At 39.5% G+C, this 19814-nt stretch overlaps 1 protein-coding gene across 1 annotated transcript in view; it reads right to left on the bottom strand.

The window, feature by feature from the left end:
- The window catches only part of grik1a (glutamate receptor, ionotropic, kainate 1a), a 45295-nt gene that overhangs the window by 16811 nt on the left and 8670 nt on the right, over positions 1-19814 (bottom strand). The window contains exons 6-7 of the mRNA XM_073829251.1: positions 10239-10462; positions 7023-7141 (exon numbers count right to left, since the gene is read on the bottom strand). Of these exons, the coding sequence (XP_073685352.1) occupies positions 7023-7141; positions 10239-10462 (343 nt within the window). The remainder of the gene's footprint in view (positions 1-7022; positions 7142-10238; positions 10463-19814) is intronic.

Genomic DNA, 19814 nt, shown 5'->3' with positions numbered 1-19814 from the left:
AAACTAGCTAACCTACTTAATGAGCTAAAATTAGCCTAAACTGGTAGCTGGTCTCCCAGCTTGGCCAAACTGGTATTCACCTGGTTTTAACAGGTTGGACAGCTGGTCGCCTAGCCTTTCCAGCTAAAGAAGTGGTCAAAATTCCTCTAAAACCAGCCTCGAAACCATCTATGACCAGCTCTGTTAGCAATAGACTAAAGAATAAATCTGCTGAAAAGTTAAAGGAAAAACAGTTTGATGTGTTTAAGATGCTAAGTTTTGATAGCTTTAAATGCATTTGGGGCTAGTTAGCTAGTCTGGTTAGCTAAAATGGCTAACAACCAGGTTGACCTGGTTGGAAGATCACTTTAAACTAGCTAACCTACTGAAAAAAACTAGCTAAAACTAGCCTAAGCCAGTAGCTGGTCTCCTTGGTCAAACTGGTGTTCACCTGGTGTTAACTGGTTGGAAAGCAGGCCACCTAGCCTGACCAGATAAAGAAGTGGGCAAAATCCCTCAAAAACCAGCCTCGAAACCAGCTAGTACCAGCTCTATTAGCATTAGTGTAACTGAAAAGTCAAGACTAAAGAATAATCCTGCTGAAAAATAATGAAAAACTGTTTAATCCATTTAAGATGGTCTGTTTTAGATGGGTTCTGGGCTAGTCGGCTAGTCTGGTTAGCTAAAATTTCTAACAACCAGCCTGACCTTTCCCATATGCAACTATAGTAGCAAGTTCCGTCGTTACCAATAGAGTTCAATGGAACTAACGACCATAGTTAGCAAACGATGCTTTTGGGAAACGCACCCCTGGTTGGAAGACCCTTTAAACTTGCTAACCTACTGAAAAAACTAGCTAAAACCAGCCTGAGCTGGTAGCTGGTCTCCTAACCTGGTCAAACTGGTGTTCACTGGTTTTAACTGGTTGGTCAGCTGGCCTCCTAGTCTGACCAGCTAAAGAAGTGGTCAAAATCCCTCTAAAACCAGCATCAAAACCAGCTGTGGCCAGCTCTGTTAGCATTAGTGTAACTGAAAAGTCAAGACTAAAGAATAATCCTGCTGAAAAATAAGGAAAAACTGTTTAATGCATTTACTATGGTCTGTTTTGATAGTTTTAGATGTGTTTGGGGCTTAGTTGGCTAGTCTGGTTAGCTAAAATGGCTAACAGCTAGCTTGACCTGGTTGGAAAATCACTTTAAACTTGCTAACCTACTGAAAAAACTAGCTAAAACCAGCCTAAACTGGTAGCTGGTCTCCTAACCTGGTCAAACTGCTGTTCAGCTGGTTGGCCAGCTGGCCACCTAGCATGACCAGCTATAGAAGTTGTCAAAATCGCTCTAAAACCAGCCTCGAAACCAGCTATGACCAGCTCTGTTAGTACTAAAGAATAATCCTGCTGATAGTCAGGAAAAACTGTTTAATGCATTTAAGATGGTCTGTTTCGATAGTTTTATATGGGTTTTGGGCTAGAAGTGGTCAAAACCCCTCTAAAACCAGCCTGCAAACAAGCTATGACCAGGCTGGAAGACCAGCTAAAACCAGCCAACCAGCTTAGGTTTGTTTCAGCTGTAAGTAGCAAAAGCCACTCAAGGCTAGTTTATTTTTTTAAGCAGCTGAGCTAAACCATGCTTCTGACCTTTCAGTAATGCTTATGCTAATAAATCCCTTTTAAAGATACAAACGCTTTTACATTAGCCACCTGGGGAGCCAGAGCTCACTGACAGACACCATGAGGTGTTTGTTCCTTTAGAAATGCTGTCTGTGTTGCTACTCTCAGATAATTAGCATGACTAAATGCTAACTACTGACCTATGCCTTCTTCTTAAATGGCATGGGGAGGACACAACTGTCAATCATATACCTGATTTTATCACAATGTGAGACATCAAGCAAAAAAAGAGGAAAATCATCTTGACAGCTGATAAAACCCCAAACAGAAAAGCAGAGTCTAAACTTTGAATAATCCTCTTAAATATTGCTCTGTCATCTTTAGGACAAAAACAAACAGTAACTAGTTATTGTATGATCTCACTGCTTTTCTACTGTTGGCTAATTGGTACAACTCTGCATGCTTTAATTGATGAGATGTTTCAAAAAGATGAAAAGGTTATTTCAGTAACCTCGTGTAGGAGGTTTAGCTGTGGTAGGTAATAATGCAAATACACACAAAAACATGCACACAAGATGAATACTAAACTAACTCAGCCCAACTAACACTATGAATGTGTGTGGGTTTCAAAATGCTTGTTGATTCTATTACGGGGTCCATTTTTATTCACTCTTTTTTGATAATGTTAATCAAGGTTTCTTGTACCAACAAATCCAATCCAGTTTTACATGACCAATTTTTCACCCTCTTTGACCCTTAGAAATGAATTGGAATTAACCTGTTATTAATGTGTCTCTTTTCTTTGTAAACACCCTCTTCTACATCAGCATTAGTTATTTTCATAGTGAAAATTTTAGATATTCTTCTTATGTTATTGATAGAAATAGGTTTAACATTATGTTGTTTACATTCACATTCATAAAATTTTAATAAGGTGATTTTTCTGCTTCTTTTAAAAATCAGGGGTAAAATGTGTTTTATTAGATATAAGATATAATCTCAAATATGCTGCAACTTGATAACAAGCAATAATTAGGGGTCAAGCACCGAAGGTGTGAAGGCACCTCCTGTATCTTCCATTTCTTCCACTTGAGTCTATGGCAGCCCATAGAACCGCTTGCGGGAAATTTATGAAATTTGGCACACTGATAGAGGACAGTTTTAACAACTTAAAAGTTTCACTCAAGTTTATGCTAATAACTTTTGAACCGTAAGGTCTAGAAGAAAAATCCTTGACTCACGTCGAATCAAATAGACATTTTTCAAAATTTCAAATGGACAAAATTTCTAAATTGTACGGCATAGTTTTTTCACTATTTTTAATAGTTTGAAAAAACTGCTTTTTCAAATTCGTCCTAGATGGTTTGTCTGATTTTCACCAAAATTGGTTTAGATCATCTTTAGAGCACAATAGCTAAAAGTTAGGGAAAGTTGATTAGTCATTAGAACTATTCTCTAATAACACGCAAGAAAGAATTTGATGCGCAAGAACCAATTTGAAGAAAAACACGCAAAAAACATGCAAAAATGAATGTGAGGCTATATCCCCGCAATGGTTTAGCGTATTGACACCAAACATGGTGTGTGTTATAACAACCATAACCTGAGGCTATCTGCACAGTAGGGATGCACCGAATATTCGGCCACCGAAAATGTTCGGCCGAAAATGGCCCAAGGGGCATTTTCGGTTTTTCGGCCGAAAGACTTTTATCACCGAAACAACAACACGGCCGAAACAGTATGTTGACGCAAACAGAAACCGCAGCCTGCACGTGCTTGTCTGAAGAAACACGTCTGCGGTGTGGACGTATTTCAGTATATCTGGGAAAGACCCACAGATAGCGATTTGCAAAACTTGAATGCCGAAAGTTCAAGAGGGGCTGTGTCTGCAGTCGTGTGCGCAGTGATGAGAGCAGAGAACAAGACAGATGTAGCTTTCAGTGAGTGAAAAACAATGGCTTTACGCTGGTGTTACGTCACAATATTTTAAAGTTTTGTCCTTTCTATATACTGTATTTTTATAAATATTTATGTTTTAAACCATGGAGGTGAGCCAATGGATATCACACAAGCAACGTGAAAACTGCACAATATGTTAAAGTGAAAGTAAAAACTGACAGTGCTTTCAGCATCTGACGTGCATTCTCTCAGAGACAATAAGAGGCGATTATACTTTAAATGCTGATATTAATTTAGTCCCCTAATATTTTTCTTGTGCCCTGAACATGGCGGGAAAAAAATAAAAAGAAACGTATTTTGTGTAAGGTTTGTTTTTTGAAAGACTTAAATAAAGACTTAAAGACTTAAATAATTTTCACTGTTGACTGCAGTGTTATTAGGGGTTAAGAAAGTCTTAATTATGATTTCAGGTGTTTTTAAATGTGGGGACTGAAAGACAAGAATTGCGATGAAACTTCAAAAGGCTATCCACTGAATAAATATGAGCGCTGCATGTTTCAAAGTCATTTGCTGCACTGCTTTGTGTAATATTATTCTGACAGTGCCTCCTGCTGGAAGAGAAACGCATAGAGTTGTAAATGTGAACTGATGGATCCACAAGATAATGTGTTGTAAAAATGTAAACAATTTAAACAAAGGCAGTAAAATATATGTATATGTTATTTAAGTAATATAATATTTGATTGATAACAATTGTTTAAATTAATATAATTGATTTATTCTTTGAAACTTTAATATTAATTTCTAGTAAAAATATTAATATTAAAAACTATTATTATAACTATTATTTCTCTGAAAAGCAATGCAAAACAGTAAAAAGCAAATTTTTACTATTTAATTATTGTAATGGTGAAAAAATGGAAAAAAAATGCGAAACACCGCGTTCGGTATTCGGCCTTCGCATTTATTCACATTTATTCAAGCTTTTCATTATTATTCGGCTTCGGCCAAGAATTTCATTTCGGTGCATCCCTACTGCACAGTTTCGCTGCAGCGCCATCTAGTGGTCAGGAGATATGAAAAACGGCTATTTTGGCTTATAACTTCTGTCTCAGGTCCAGCAGGGATTGTAAGTGGGGGGAGTGAATGTACAGCACTCTCTCCACCCTCAATACCACGACTGAGGTGAGTCCCTTGAGCAAGGCACATCAATTTGGTAACAGCACCACCTATTGGTCAAAAGTATTAAACTTTCATTAACCATTAATAATGAAATTTCCAAAAATGCTAATAACTTTTGATTGCATTACACTGGTCTCAAAATATTCTTTGGGTAATGCCAAGAACATACATAAATATTTTCATCCACAGACTGTGCTGACAAAATCATTTTTGTATAGCACTGCAACAAATTTGAGCCATGATGCCATATTGACTCTGAAGCTGTATCTCTGCAAAGCTTTGACATATTGACACCAAACTTTGTGTGTATCATTGTCACCTCACACTGAACACACCACATCAATTTGATAACAGGGCCACCTATTGGTCAAAAGTGATTAAATCATATTATTAATGGTTGTATTTATGATTTTTAGCCATTTTGACTAAAATCATCTTAAAATAGCTTCAATTACTCTTTGCTTCAGTTGCTCGCTGTCACGCTTGCCTAGTGCTTGGCTGCTTAATTGCTGCTTGCAGCTATATTTTAGTTTTGTCTTGTTATTTTAAATATAAGTGTCTGTCATAATATAATTTGTGGAGAAACAGAAGTAGTGTTAAATGCTGGATGAATCCGGCATATTTCACCAGAGAACAGAAAAATTTAACACAAGATCGAATTACAAAATAGATTTTCCTTTCATGCCACCTTTAATATTTTTCTCTCAAAGTTTAAATTGATTTTTATACTTGAGAGGGGATCATCTCATTTGGAGATTCTTGTCATCAACAAGTTTCAGAAACCCTGTGTTAGGGTGTCAGAAACTACAAGAAACTATAAGACTGAAACGTACTATGTTTGCACAATACATTTAAAGGGACAGTTCACCCAAAAATGAAAATTAACTAAACTAAACTAAAAATTAACTAAAAAAAGATGCACTTGTGTAAGAAAAATATCCATATTTAAAACTTTATAAACCATAATCTCATAAGCTTCCACTAACTGTCGTTCACATATTCAAGAGAGAGTGGCATTCCAGTGGATGACGTAGGACATGGGCATAGAGTAAGCTCCACTGAGAATACACTAGTCTTGCAAGAAGCAAGTTTTGTTTACAGCAAAGTAAACCAGTCTCCTCAACATTTTTCTTTACAAATCCTTGTTTTGTACTTCTGATTTGTGACCGGTGTTTTGTTTTGCTCTTTCCTCTACACTTCCACGTTCATCACCGCGTTTGCCTACGTCCAACGTCTTCTGCTGGAACGCCACTCTTGTGAATGCAGTATGACAGTTAGCGGAAGCTAGAGATTAGAGTTTATAAAGTTTTAAATATGGATATTTTTCTTACACAAATGCATCGATTTGCTTTAGAAGGTCTTTATTAACCCCCCAGAGCCGTGTGGAGTACTTTTTATGATGGATAGATGCACTTTATTGGACTTCAAAATCTCAACACCCATTCACTGCTATTATAAAGCTTGGAAAAGCCAGGACATTTTTTATTGTAATTGACTGTATTCACCTCAAAGTAGAAAGTCATATACACCTAGGATGGCTTGATGGTGAATAAATTATGGGGTAGTAATTTAAATTTTTGGGTGAACTATCCCTTTAAGTTTTATAATTCACAAACAAATGCAAATGTGAATGCTATTTCATGATATGACCTGCTTTAAGTATAATGGAATACCCTAAAATCCAGCAGTGACTCAAAATACCCACAATTGCACTCTACCACTTTTCTCTAAAATTCCTGTTAGCGGTCCTTCTTCATGGCTGAGTGGTTGTTCTGATGTAAATAAGATTTATCTAATATTTCAGAAGAAAACTCTTTGTAACGTGAGGTCAGACTATGCAGCATAATGATTTGTCTGGTTCTCCCTTGCTCATTAAAGCCGCTTTTGGCGTTTCACACATTTCTGCACACCTGACAGGTCATCCATTTTGTTTCATACCTTCTGTAGCGAAACCTGCAAACCTCTCCTCACTAGCATCAGATTCATTACACCAGAGGAAACCCAACTAAAAGTTTGCAAGCCAGAACAAAATCAATTTTATAACTGGATGTGACTTATAACTGTGCCGGTGGTGTGTTGTCATCTTTATACCACTACAATTCCCTACTGTATGCATGTCATTGCATAACAAATCATTGCATAAAAACTTACTTTTTGATTTGTTTTCTATTAATTTCAACCTGCTGGTCTCAAGGTGATTTTTTAGTGAATGTATAAAGTCAGTTCCCCTCAAGCTTACCTCACACAGATGTAGCAGAGCAACCAACAGTGCTTGTGTTGTTTTTCTTGATCTAAATAAATGCCACTCAGTTCAATGTTTTTTTGTCATCTTGAAGTGTTTCGTGTGACATACCTTGACGCATTAGAGCTGCAACACCAAACCATAAACTATTCAACAGTGTGAAGTTGTTCTCAACCACTTCAGATGAGGGGTTGCAGGGGTGAGGGTTGTACCATTCATATGGTGTAAACCTGCCACAAAAAAAACACACAAAAAAAACAGCTTTACACAGAAAAAAAAAAATGCAGACAACACAGAAGACTGGGTATTAATACTGCGCTTGAGAGGCTGCAAGTTTTGGCAATTTCTAAATTGCTTTTGCAGAACAGCTAAAAATTTTCTTCTTGCTACAGGCTATCAATAACTGCTCCAACCGAAGATTAATAAACATCTCGTTTAATGGGAAAACTTTCCAGCGTTACAATCTCTCCGGTTGCCAAACGAAGAGAGAGCTGGAAAAGGAACCTTAAGTAAAAAAGAGCTGTCAATTTCATAATGTAAACGTAAATTTAGTGTGACTAATTATAAAATTATTTGAATTATAATAAAACTAAATATATATATATATACATTAATCATTTCATAAATTAGTTTTACTTTACATACACCTTGTAGAATCTGCAAAATGTTAATTATTTTACCAGAATAAGAGGGATCATACAAAACGCATGTTATTTTTTATTTAGTACTGACCTGAATAAGATATTTAACATAAAAGACATTTACATATAGAATTTCTAAAAATGACCCAGTTTAAAAGTTTACATACACTTGATTCTTAATACTGTGTTGTTACCTGAATGATCCACAGCTGTGTTTTTGTTTAGTGATAGTTGTTCATGAGTGCCTTGTTTGTCCTGAACAGTTAAGCTGCCTACTGTTCTTCAGAAAAGTCCTTCAGGTCCCACAGATTCTTTGGTTTCTCAGCATTTTTGTGTATTTCAACCCTTTTCAACAACGACTGTATGATTTTGAGATCCATTTTTTTACACTGAAGACAAATGAGGGACTCATATATGCAACTATTACAGAAGGTTCAAACAATCACTAATGCTCCAGAAGGAAAAACAATGCATTAAGAGCCAGGAGTGTAAACTTTTGAACAGAATGGAGATGTGTATGTTTTTCTTATTTAGCCTAAATATCATATTTTTTCATTTAGTATTTCAGAAGCTATGTAAGATACTTGCATGTTTCCCAGAAGACAAAATATTTAAATTTACCCTGATCTTTAAATTCCTCCTAATGCATCGTGTTTCCTTCTGAAGCATCAGTGAGTGTTTGAACCTTCTGTAATAGTTGCATATAAGTCCCTCAGCTGTCCTCAGTGTGAAAATATGGATGTCAAAATCATAGTCATTGTTGGAAAGGGTTTGAATACACAAAAATGCTGAAAAACCAAATAATTTGTGGGACCTGAAGGATTTTTCTGAAGAACAGCGGGCAGTTTAACCGTTCAGGACTAAATAAACTAAGCTTTTTACTATTACTAAACAAAAAACACAGCTGTGGATCAACAACACAGTTTTAAGAATCAAGTGTATGAAAACTTTTGAAACAGGCAGAATTTATAAATTCAGCTATTATTTTCTCTTGTGGACTATATGTAAACTTCTTTTACATGAAATATCTTATTCAAGTCAGTACTAAATAAAAAATAACATGCACTTGCATGATAAAAACTGCGAGTTATAAAGTCAGAATTCTGAGATATAAACGTGCAATTCTGAGAAATTAAGTCAGAATTGTGAGATATTGCGAGTTTATATCTCACAATTGAGAAAAAAGTTGCGAGAAATATATTTTAGTTATATCTTATTAATTATATCTATATTGTGAGTTTATATCCCACAATTTTGAATTAATATCTAGCAATTCTGACTTTATACTTCGCAATTGTGCGTTGATATCTTACAGTTCTAGGAAAAAAAGTCAGAATTGCGAGTTTATATGATGCAGTTCTGAGAAAAACAATCTTTTTTCTCAGAATTGCGAAATGTAAAATTTTAAATTGCAAGAAAAAAAGTCTGAATAGTGAGATAAAAAGTCGCAATTACCTATTCAGTGGCTGAAACGGGCTTTCATACATATTTTTTAGCCCTTATCAATTAATATAACCATTTTAACCTGAATATATGGGATTATAATATAAAAGTCTACCAAGAAACTACAATTTAAGGTCCCCATTGTAAAAATGTGACTTTTTTAATACTTTTCCATCATTTTTTTTTTATACAGTGCTGGAGGACAAAGGGAAATGGTGGAAACTTCATTTTGGAAGTAATTACAGTTACACAAGACATTTGAAAGACACATCCTCCATTCTACCACTCAATAATTGGGTCATTTATAAAACCCTCATGGAGAATCGATGCCTGATCAGAACGTGTCACAAGACTCATTTGTCATGCCTCACGGTGTGTAGAAGCTCACTCTATAAACCGCTACTATCAAAGCTGCCAAATTTCAAGATCACAGTTTAAAAGCCCCCCAGCAGACTGTATCAGTGAACAAATGGGTCATCCATTGCCCACTAACACCGAGACCTCACCAGATGTCCATTAAAAGAGTCTGATTGGACAACGTTTTCATTGCCCATTTGCATTTTAATTGGAGTAACCAATCATGTGGCTCTGATGGTGTAGCGTGGCACGCTTGATATTCTCTTTAGGTAGACGTGGACATCCGCCCAATGCTTATGAACTGGGTTTCAACACAGACAACCTTGTAACTCCCTCATACAAAATACAAAACATTGCCGACTGAGAAATTGCATTATGCATTTATTGAGGAAAAAGTGCATCTGGACAACCATGGCTGAAATTTTTACATCATTAATCTATAATCCGACAGCAATATAATAAAGTCTGGGCGCTGTGCTTATTACTTATTGATCTGCTTCCAGATCAAATCAGCATTTTGATGCTGGTGTCTCATAAGCGCACTGATTTAATATGAGAGAAATACACTGCTTTAAACGCACTCCCACAAAGAAACATATCTATCGGCACACTCTGCAAAACAGCGTTAAAATTTAAATCAGAGGGCGCAAAAACTTCTTGACAGCTTCAAAGAGAGATGTACGATGTTCCCTTAAGCTGCAGATAACAGCAATATTCTTCAAATGACAGCCTGATAATGTGTCTTCACATGTTATGTCAAACTATAAAACATCTGAAGACATTTCTTCACCAATTGGGTCAATGTTCCTAGATCTGAAACCCAATTTGCACATTTGCTTTGCTATATTTCCAACGGGCAGATGTTAACCAAGATGTTCATCCATACCTGGCTATGACAAAGAGCACACAGCTCACTCCAAGACAGGCCAGCAGCACGTACATCCAGATATCCGGGGTGAGGGGGTTGAGGAAGGAGAAGACACCTGGATTGGTTCCGTTGGGTTTGCGGTACAGTATGCTGATGCCCAGGGTCATGAAAGGTTTGGAGAAGTCGATAACTTTCTCTCTGACGTAAGTGATGGTCAGTGGAGCCACAGCCAGGTCAGCTATCTGTTTAAAGGGAAAAAAGAGGTTTACAAGACAGGAACTCATTTTGACTGCTGGGAAGAAAAGGCAGATAGATGCAGCTAAATCACTGAGATATACACAAGTGATGCCTGTGGGGATGGATCCCACAATGGGGCTTTGATGATCTGTTTGAAGCTTCCCATTGTTTTATAAAGCTCATTTAAAAAAAAAAAAAGATGTGCAAAAAGTGCTTTTTTATGGATTGTCAGATATTTAGTCCTACCATACAGATAAATACTGCAAAGACTCTGGGGGTTGGCAAAGGTAATCTGTGTAGAAGTACAAAGGTAGTTATAATCAATTAAAAACAGTCAGATGAAAGCACAAATGCTGTTTTATATTGAAAAATACCTTATTAATTTTATAAGAAAAAGATCTTGATGTATTGCACACCCAGGTCTTCCTACCAAAGCTTTGGACTACTTGGATTTGCAGTAAACAAACATAATCAAGCTAATTAAACCAAATAGGAAACAAAATTCTAAGAGCTAATTCTTAGCTCTTCCAATTTGTCAAGTTACAAAAGCAGTTGCTGTCTCGAATTTTATAAAAAATATCTTAATTTGTGTTCCGAAGTCTTACAGGTTTGGAAAAACATAAGGGTGAGTAAGTAATGACCGAATTTTCTTTTTTTTTAGATGAACTATCCCTTTAAAAACTAAAATATCTTGATTTGTCAGTATTAAAGGGAACTCTGGGTATTAAGACTTGTATGAGACAATATAATGTAAATGGTATATTTTACTGAAATATGTAGTAAAAAACCCATGAAAGATTTAGATTATTTTTTAAAAAATCCACATTTGTTTTTATACATATTTTGGACTATAGGGGGGTGCCATTATTTTGTGTATATATGTAAAATGGTTGCACTCGGTGAGCTACTGGCGCTACCTGTTGCTATTTTTACTGCCACACAACTTTGAAATACGCAACTCAGAAAATAAAAAACTGATACAATGCCACATTGTGCAGCTTTTGGTTGTAATTTTCAGTCAAAGTGAGAAGACAAGACAAGAAAAGCAATGCAAGTCTTTACAAGTCTTGCTTTCCTGGCGATAAGAAGAGAGGGAAAAAATGGGAAGAAGCTTCTGGACGAATAAAACTTCCTAAAGACCAGCGTCTTTGTTCTCTTCACTTTAAAGGAGAACTCCGGTGTGATATTGACCTAAAGTGTATTGAATCATGATACCGAGTGTGAATGTACCTTGCATATCTCATCTCGGTTTGTGTCCAGCTGTCCGAAATCTGGGGTCAGTTAGCCGATGCTCACAACAGGCTGTCAATGAGAGTCAACAGGGCATCGGAAAAGCCATGTAAATAAATCACTGTTTTACGCCTGTAGGAATGCGGAACAAAGCACCCAAACAGAAGTGTTCACATTTCTGTTAATCAAAAAGAATCCTCCTCCCAGCCATAAAATTTTAACATGACCATCACATGATAATCACCAGACGCTAATTGTATGGACCGCTTTTGTCGAGATCTGCGTCTTACGCATCCAGAGAGAAGAAAACGCTCTCTGTCTCAAAGCACCTAAGAAACAAACCTCCAGTCTTCTGAAATAAAGCTGGCATGGCACATGATGCGTCCAGCGTGACTCACATGGTTTTTCGGACTTCCTGTCCCCCTCTCCCCTGACATTCCAAAACACCCCGTCTCTCAATAGAGATACGTACACTGCAGAGACAATCTTTAAGAAACAATCAGCTTATAAACAGTATCATATGTTTTCATTTATATGCTCGATGTGTTTTATGTGATCGTTGGAGTTTAATCTATGCATTTATATGCCTTTAGCAGTGACAAATGTTTTAGCATGCAAGCAATTTACCATGGGGTAATATGCGATGAAATATCATGATGGATGCAGTTTGTCTGAATGAATGAGAAAATGATTGTGTATACTTTGTTATACTTTCTTTTTTATACTTTAAATAGTTTATTGAAGTTAATAACAAAAATTGCAGAGAAATCCATATCCTAATAAGTTACGTACCAGAAGGAATTACAGGACGAAAAGGGGGTGGCGTGACCCGCCCCTTCAGCAATGCCATTGGATCCCAGCATCGTGGGACGTGCCCTAGCGGCCCGTTTAAAACTTCATGTTCCTAACAGAACGAAGCGAACTAAGCGAACTCAGCAAGAACTCAGCGAACTCAGAGCTCTCAGCTCTCGCCTCACGCCTTTCGCCTCTTGTGGTTTGAGTGCTTTTCCATCTGCGCTCGACCACTCGACCAAGCACGCAACGGTGCCATCAAAACTCTACAGAACTGAAGTTTCGTGACTGCCGAACTTTTCCAAGTCTCGCAACGCCGACTCAAAAGAACTTCCAGCGCATCAACCTGCGTAACCAGGCAACCGAAAGATCGGCTCCAGAAAACCACTCCTCCACGTCGAGGGATTTCCCAAACTACGTCATCGACCAGCAACCAACCAGAACTTTCGCTCAGACGAGCCCCCGGAACCCCCGTTCCCGGCACAAACGCAAGTAACAAGATCTCTGTTTACTTCGCTGAAACTGGTGCAAAATACTCCCTAAGTAGTTAAAAGCTAAGTCTCTGCTTTTGTGATTTTCTAAGGTTGCGATCTAAGAACTAGTTAAGATACTAGAACATTTGGGGTTCTCCTCAACTCAGTAATTTCTCATCCCCGGAACTGTATGAGTGTGAATGTGTGTGTGTGTGTGTGTGTGTGTTCATTTGTGTTTAGTAGAGATTAGTTTTGTGTCTTAGAGTAGTTCAATAAATCATTGTTTCATTAAAAGAAGTGTCTTGACTTTATGTTCACAAAAGTTCTATCTGTGTTTAGATCAAGCTACCTCAGCTTTAAAATTTCCTAACGTAATATTTTGGTTTATTTGTGATCTTGGCCAGGAACATAATATAAACCTTTTTGAGTTAATACAGTATGCTGAATTGACCACTTTGCTGGACGAATGGTTAAGAAGTGTAATCTATTAACTCTGAATCAATTTAATCAAGTTCCGAATCTTTCGATTCGATTCCTTATTTGAATCATTATAAATTTGAGCTAATTAATCCTTACAGATGGTGGAGATAAAACGCGAACACATCTAACTATTTGAACATAAAACAAGTCATTCTGTATGTGTATCTGTTCTATTTTTTTTTTTATCCGGAAGAAATAGTTCAGAGACAGAGAAACAGTTTATTGTGTACTGTATGCTTTATTGTGGCTGCCAGTCTGGAATGAATGAATGAAAGCGTAACTTCGAGTTGTTGTGTAAAGAATTTAAACTGCAGTAAAGTTTTAGAAATTGAGACAAAGAAAAGAAGAAAAACGAGCGTGTTCCTTGTTTTTCCTCTCTGTCAAAAGGCCTTGCAGCTAGTGTTTTACTCTGCGTGTTCCAGAGTGAAAACTTAAGCTGACTCCCGGTTTAAGATCTTTAGGCTCGCGACCTAATGCTCTTTTACCAAGTATTCACTTAAAACTAACGTTAGTGAAGTTAAGACGCGGCGCTCAGCGCGAGCACCCACGCGTTGCTTTATGGGAGAATTTTGAGATCTTGATCGAATAAAATTGTGTGGCTGAGTCCACATATGCTGTTTAAACAGACTAGCACAAAATTAAATTAATCGCAGTAAATCTGTGGATAAATGTGCCTCACTCTAATGAGTTGAGACGGTGCTATAAGAATCTAAATAGTATTTATTTGCTGTGCAATTCCGAAATGCGCTGTCATTTCATGCATTGTATTTGAAACTGCTTAACTCTCTCACTCGCTGGTGGTTGCCATAGAAACGCTGCGACCCGGATATCCTAACACACCTTTTCCGGGGCAGAGTTTCGTTGCGCAGGCGCAGTCCGCCCGCTCATTTTGTAAACAACAAGTGGGATAGTTAAACTAGCTAAAGCTAACGCTAACAAGTGGTAGAGCTAAACTAGCTAAAGCTAAGCCTATGTAAAACCACTGGCTTTGAAGAATAGCAGTGAGCACACAGCGTTAGGGTGAGCCGTTGTGTTTGAACTCAGTGTGTGTAACGTTGTTTGGGTGACTCAATCACAAGCTTTGAACTTTAACGATCATTCTGCAAACTTCTTTACTTCATATCTCTGTACACTATTCCTCGTATTTCTTCCCTCCTCCCATGTGACAGGAATATTGACAATTTTAAAGTTAAATCTCTTTTTGATGCGATTGTAACAAACCATTAAAGCCCTATCATAAATCTCAAATTAAAACATTTTATTGTTTCGATTTAAGGCTCTCTCCTTTTTGACTGTTTGCATTGCCAGATTAAACTGTTACAAGCTTTATAATCAAATACTATTTTTAAGCTGATTAATTTGAATACTTTGATCAATCTTAATAAATAATCACATCTCCTTGCCACACCGCAATTTCTGTGATTGATTTAACATTGATTATTTGTAGTCAATTTTAAGGAGGCATCATTTTAATTTGGTCACCAACTTTCATTGCCAAGGTGATAATTTATGTTAAACATTTTTTTATTTGGAAATTTTAATCTCTAATTTAAACTTCTGATTCCAATTAAAATTTTTTTTTGATTTTAATTGAACATTTTAATTTTAAGTTTAATCATAATCACATTTCCCATTTTCAGACGGCAATGATACACGTTGAATAGAGAAATTATAATTTCCTTGACCAATTTTTAATGAAAACTTCTAAATTATAACCAGGAACAATCATTATTGATTTGAAAACGACTCCTTTTTACAATCAATAGTTGTTCCTTTTCCCATACCTCAATGGTTTGTGTTGATTCATTTGATTACAACTGCTGACTAAAACTTTAACAAAGCGTTACAGTTTTAGTTCTCCCACAATCATTACTGAATTGAAACATCAATTTTAATTTGCAAACCAAGGCTTTAATTGTAATTGTAATAATCAAGTCTTGTCATATTCCCCGACTTGGGAGCGAAACCTCATTTCCAATTGGTTGTCTCTCTCCTCACTCTCTCTCTTTCACCTAGCTGTCCTCCTCTTGATTCGACTACTGCTGCTATTTCCTCGATTGTGCCTGTGAGAATCATAAAAGCAGAGAATTTTGGTTGTTTAAAAGACATTTAATCAATGTTCATACAACTTGAAAACGCCAATTAAACTTGTGCCTAACTCTCACTTTCCCCTCTCATCGTGGAACCCTACAGCCAAGGTCCCAACGAGTCCAGCGAGGACTGATAGGCGCCAGTCGTGAACCCGTTTCCAGAAACGCTCTGATTGGTGTACAGTGTCAATCCTACCAGTCGCAAAGCCAATACTGTCATTGTTATTGTATGTGCCCATACCCAGGAGGAGATTATAATAACAATCATAGTCCTGGCGCGTTGAAATTCCCGTTTCTGAGCACCGTATCTAGAAGCATACATCAAGTTGAAAAAAAAAAAAAAAAAAAAAAAACTTGACTGTACTCATTCTGGGGCCAGAAAGGTGTATTTCACTTTCCCTCTCTCTCCCAATCTCTCTCTTTCTACCTTCTTCCCAAAGTGTTCCTTTTGTTGTTGTCTCTTTTCTCTCTTCTCCTTAGAAAAAGGGGGAAGCAGCCGACGACGACGCCGTTCTTTGTTGTGTGTGTTTGTTCCTTTTTCCTCTCTCTGTTCTAGCTACAACGCCTGTGGGTACCCCCTCGCCTCCTCCATAGCGACGCTAGCTGGAGGCGTGCACACCAGTGAACCACCTACGGGGAGAACCACGCTCACCTCAACACAACACACCCAAAACCCACTTACACCTGACACCACCACACTCACACCACTGTTTTGGTTTTGTTTGTTTGTTTTGTTTGTTTGTTCTTCTTTCTACAGGTCTGTGTCAGTCAGTGGTCTGGTCTTTCCTCACGGCATCAAAACATGCCTTGTCCAACAGACCCCGTTGGTCACTGGGAAAACTTGGAAATCTGGCTAAGCGCCGTGACGGACAGCCTCCTACCCAAAGCCGCCGAAGCTGTCAAACACCAGACACAAGACCAACTGGACAACAACATAACAGGCATCATGAAACATAATCCAGGTCAGAGCTACGGACACAAAGAGCTAGCAAAGATCACTGGCTCCCTGAGTCACACCCTCATCGCCTCCCTCAAACGGAGCGACCGACAAGCCGCCTATCTCCAGCAGGAGCTGAAACGCGCACAGCGACGCATCGAGCAGCTAGAGCTGGAGGCTCAAGATCGACGGGAAGGGTCCAACGAGACGGATCCCAGAGCAACTGAGGAGATCGCTAGACTACAAGAAACTCTAGCTAACAACACACAAGAAATGGAGCAAGCAAAGTCAGCCCGCGCCGAACTCAGCGACGAGCTACAGTACGCCGAGCAGCTACTGGAAAAGGCAAGGCTGGACTTCAGAGACAAGAACAGCAGAATTAAAGCCCTCGAAACACATCTGAACGAGGCAAGAACTGAGATAAGTTACCGCACTCAACAACTTGACGACATGAAAGAGGAATTGGACAGTGTCAAAAACGAACTCATACATGCTTATGAACTGCGCCCTGAGCCAACCAGGACGCGACGGGCCCCTGCCTCACCCCTGCTAAGCAGGCCCGGGTCCCATGTTCCTGAAACGTCACGTGAGAAAAAGGCGGAGGGAGCAACTTTGAAACCCTCACCAGCTCCCTCTGAAGAAACCTACTTCACACCCAAGCTACGAGAACTCCCCAAGGCCAGCCATAACCCATCACATGGCATGGACCTCAAAGACCTTGACAAGCTGACCCGAAACATCAGCAAATTCACCCCGAGTGTGCCAGATGGTCAAGACGTCCACTCTTACTTGAATGATATCGATTTTCACTTAGAAATGAGACCCAATGTTACTGACAAAGACAGACTTTATCTGCTGCGAACGACATCCAGCCCTGAAGTGCGGAGCTTCCTGGACCGACAGCCTTCTCACACAAAGAATGACTACCAATCGCTCCGCCAAGCCCTCATCAAGGAATTTGCAGTCCCAGAATCAGAGCAAGGACTGGTGGCCGCCCTGGAGACAAAACAGGGTCGTCATGAATCCTCCCAGGCATACTATAGCCGGCTTAGAGAAGCATACTTCGGAGCTCGCAATGAACCTGACATGGAGCAGGACATGAACTTTAAGACTCTCTTTCTGAGAAATCTCCATCCTGCGGTAAGCCACCACCTTGGCGTCCTTGCATGCCCACAAACAATGACGTCTCAACAGCTGCGAGACCTGGCGCACAAAGCCTACGGCAAGCAAAAGATGGCATCAGAAAAGGGCACCAAGTCTACTGCAGTTCTTGATCTCAACACACAATGTCAAGAAATGACCCTAGAGGGCGCCCAACACCAAGAAAGCTTCAAGCCACCTCCTAGAGAATGGAGACCATCCTCGTTCAACAGAGAACATGACTTTCACTTTGGCGCCCGACCTACACAAAGAAACGACCGCTGGGATGGACCACGCGGACGACAACACTCACCCGAACGCTACTGGGAAAAATCCTGGTACCATCCAAGACCTCGTGAGAATCAATGGGAGAGATCATGGAGCCAGCCAACCTCATCAGGAAGCTCAGGAAATGGCTCGTGGGAATCTAATGCAACCAGTCTAACAAATCGACGAAAGAACTTACAAAGATCCCACACTGATCAAGCTCAAGCTGAATCTACACATGAAGAAGAGACATTGCCGTGTTTTGATTCACAAGAACTGATGAAAATGATGATGCAAGAGTTCTTCAAACGCAAAAAGGAGGATCGGAAGTGGGAAAAGAAAGAGAAACCCACTGCGGCCTGACTAGCGGCCAGACAAGAAGGCAACGACCACCTGGTCCAACAAACCACACAGAACAGCACCCCTTCTCCTTACCCCAAAAACACTGTAACTGTCATAACTTCAGATGGACAAGAAAGCTTCTTTAAACATCCAGAGCAAGAGACAGAAACTGACTCAACACATGACACGTCAGATCACAGAAGATTCCAACAAACACCTTCTGATATAACAACTCAATCACCCGAAAGTGCTGTCCTGGTCGTCTGCCACTCCTCCGAAGAACACAGAATCAGTTCTGAACTCGTACCTATCTCATCTCAAACTCCAGCCCCTCAACTCCTAGGTGATCTCACCGAGAAAGGTACAACGAGAAAGTTTTACCTTCCCATCACCATCGAGGGTCATGTCAAAGTGGAAGCCCTTCTAGACACAGGAGCCGACATCACTCTAATGTCAACTGAACTCCTTGAGAAAATTCAAAGAACTATAACTGATGGAACTTTCAAACTCCAAAGGTGCGAACTGAACCTGCAAACATACTTAAACATGGGCCTACAGCTGAAACATGTGGCCCCAATTCACCTAACAGTGGGACCGATGAATCTCATCCACCCAGTCTACATCTCACCTCTAAACAACTATCCGCTCCTCATAGGAAAGGATCTGCTAAATCGCTTCAAACCCTTGATAGACTTTAAGCACCTGAAGTTGTGGACGCAAGTCCGTGAGCCATTGCCCTTCCAGTCAGTAGTCCCCAATGAGTCGCAGTGTCAAGCCACAGACGTTGCCTTCAATTTGCTTAGTGACAATGCAGTGTCAAAGTCAAGGCCAAGCTCAAGTTCAACGCCAAGCAGCAAAGAACAAGGCCCTTCCCTCTGCTCACTGCAAGCGTGGGACTCAGGTCCCCCTCAACTCAGAACTGCCATAAATGTCCAAGACACCTTAGTATCTGTCGCAGTGCTAGCCCCTGGGCAGGAAAACTCAGCCGGCAGCCTGAATCTCTTCAAAGCAACGAAGCACAGACACCAAAGCCTACCAAAGGACACCAGACTCAAGAAAGCAGATCACCAAGGACTTAAAGAAATTCTACATGAGTACAGGGACTCTTTTGCAAAGGACGTCCCGGACTGTGGCCCAATGAAACTGATGCCCACAGCGTAAGTCCATGACTGCCCAGACAATCACCAGGGCAATCTGAAAGCGGGCGTGGTCCGGCTCAACAGCGACCCTTGCCCATCACAACCATTCAATACATTTCACGCCCTCCCACCCATCCCGATGGCTACAGCTCTTACCCGCCACCAACATACCATTGGTATGCAACACCCCTCCTCCTCCCACATCAGCAGACCTACCCATTTCTGCTCACATCTTCGAACTTTACTCTCCTACGAGATCTACACTCGACTAATCCACCTCTTCAGACCTCCACACCCTCCAATCCATTAAGAACATGCTGCATCTGCTAAATGGTGCCCTCACATATGTCTCTGAGCCCCTAACTGCGCCAAAGCTTGTAGTCCCTCAGAGCCAAAGGGGGATGAGGCTTAGGCATGCATACGATGCACCATGCGCAGTGCACTGTGGTGCCAAAACCACCGACTAC

Source organism: Garra rufa, chromosome 23, assembly GCF_049309525.1.
Source record: "Garra rufa chromosome 23, GarRuf1.0, whole genome shotgun sequence".
Classification (NCBI taxonomy): domain Eukaryota; kingdom Metazoa; phylum Chordata; class Actinopteri; order Cypriniformes; family Cyprinidae; genus Garra; species Garra rufa.
This window is presented reverse-complemented; position numbering and strand designations above follow the sequence as displayed.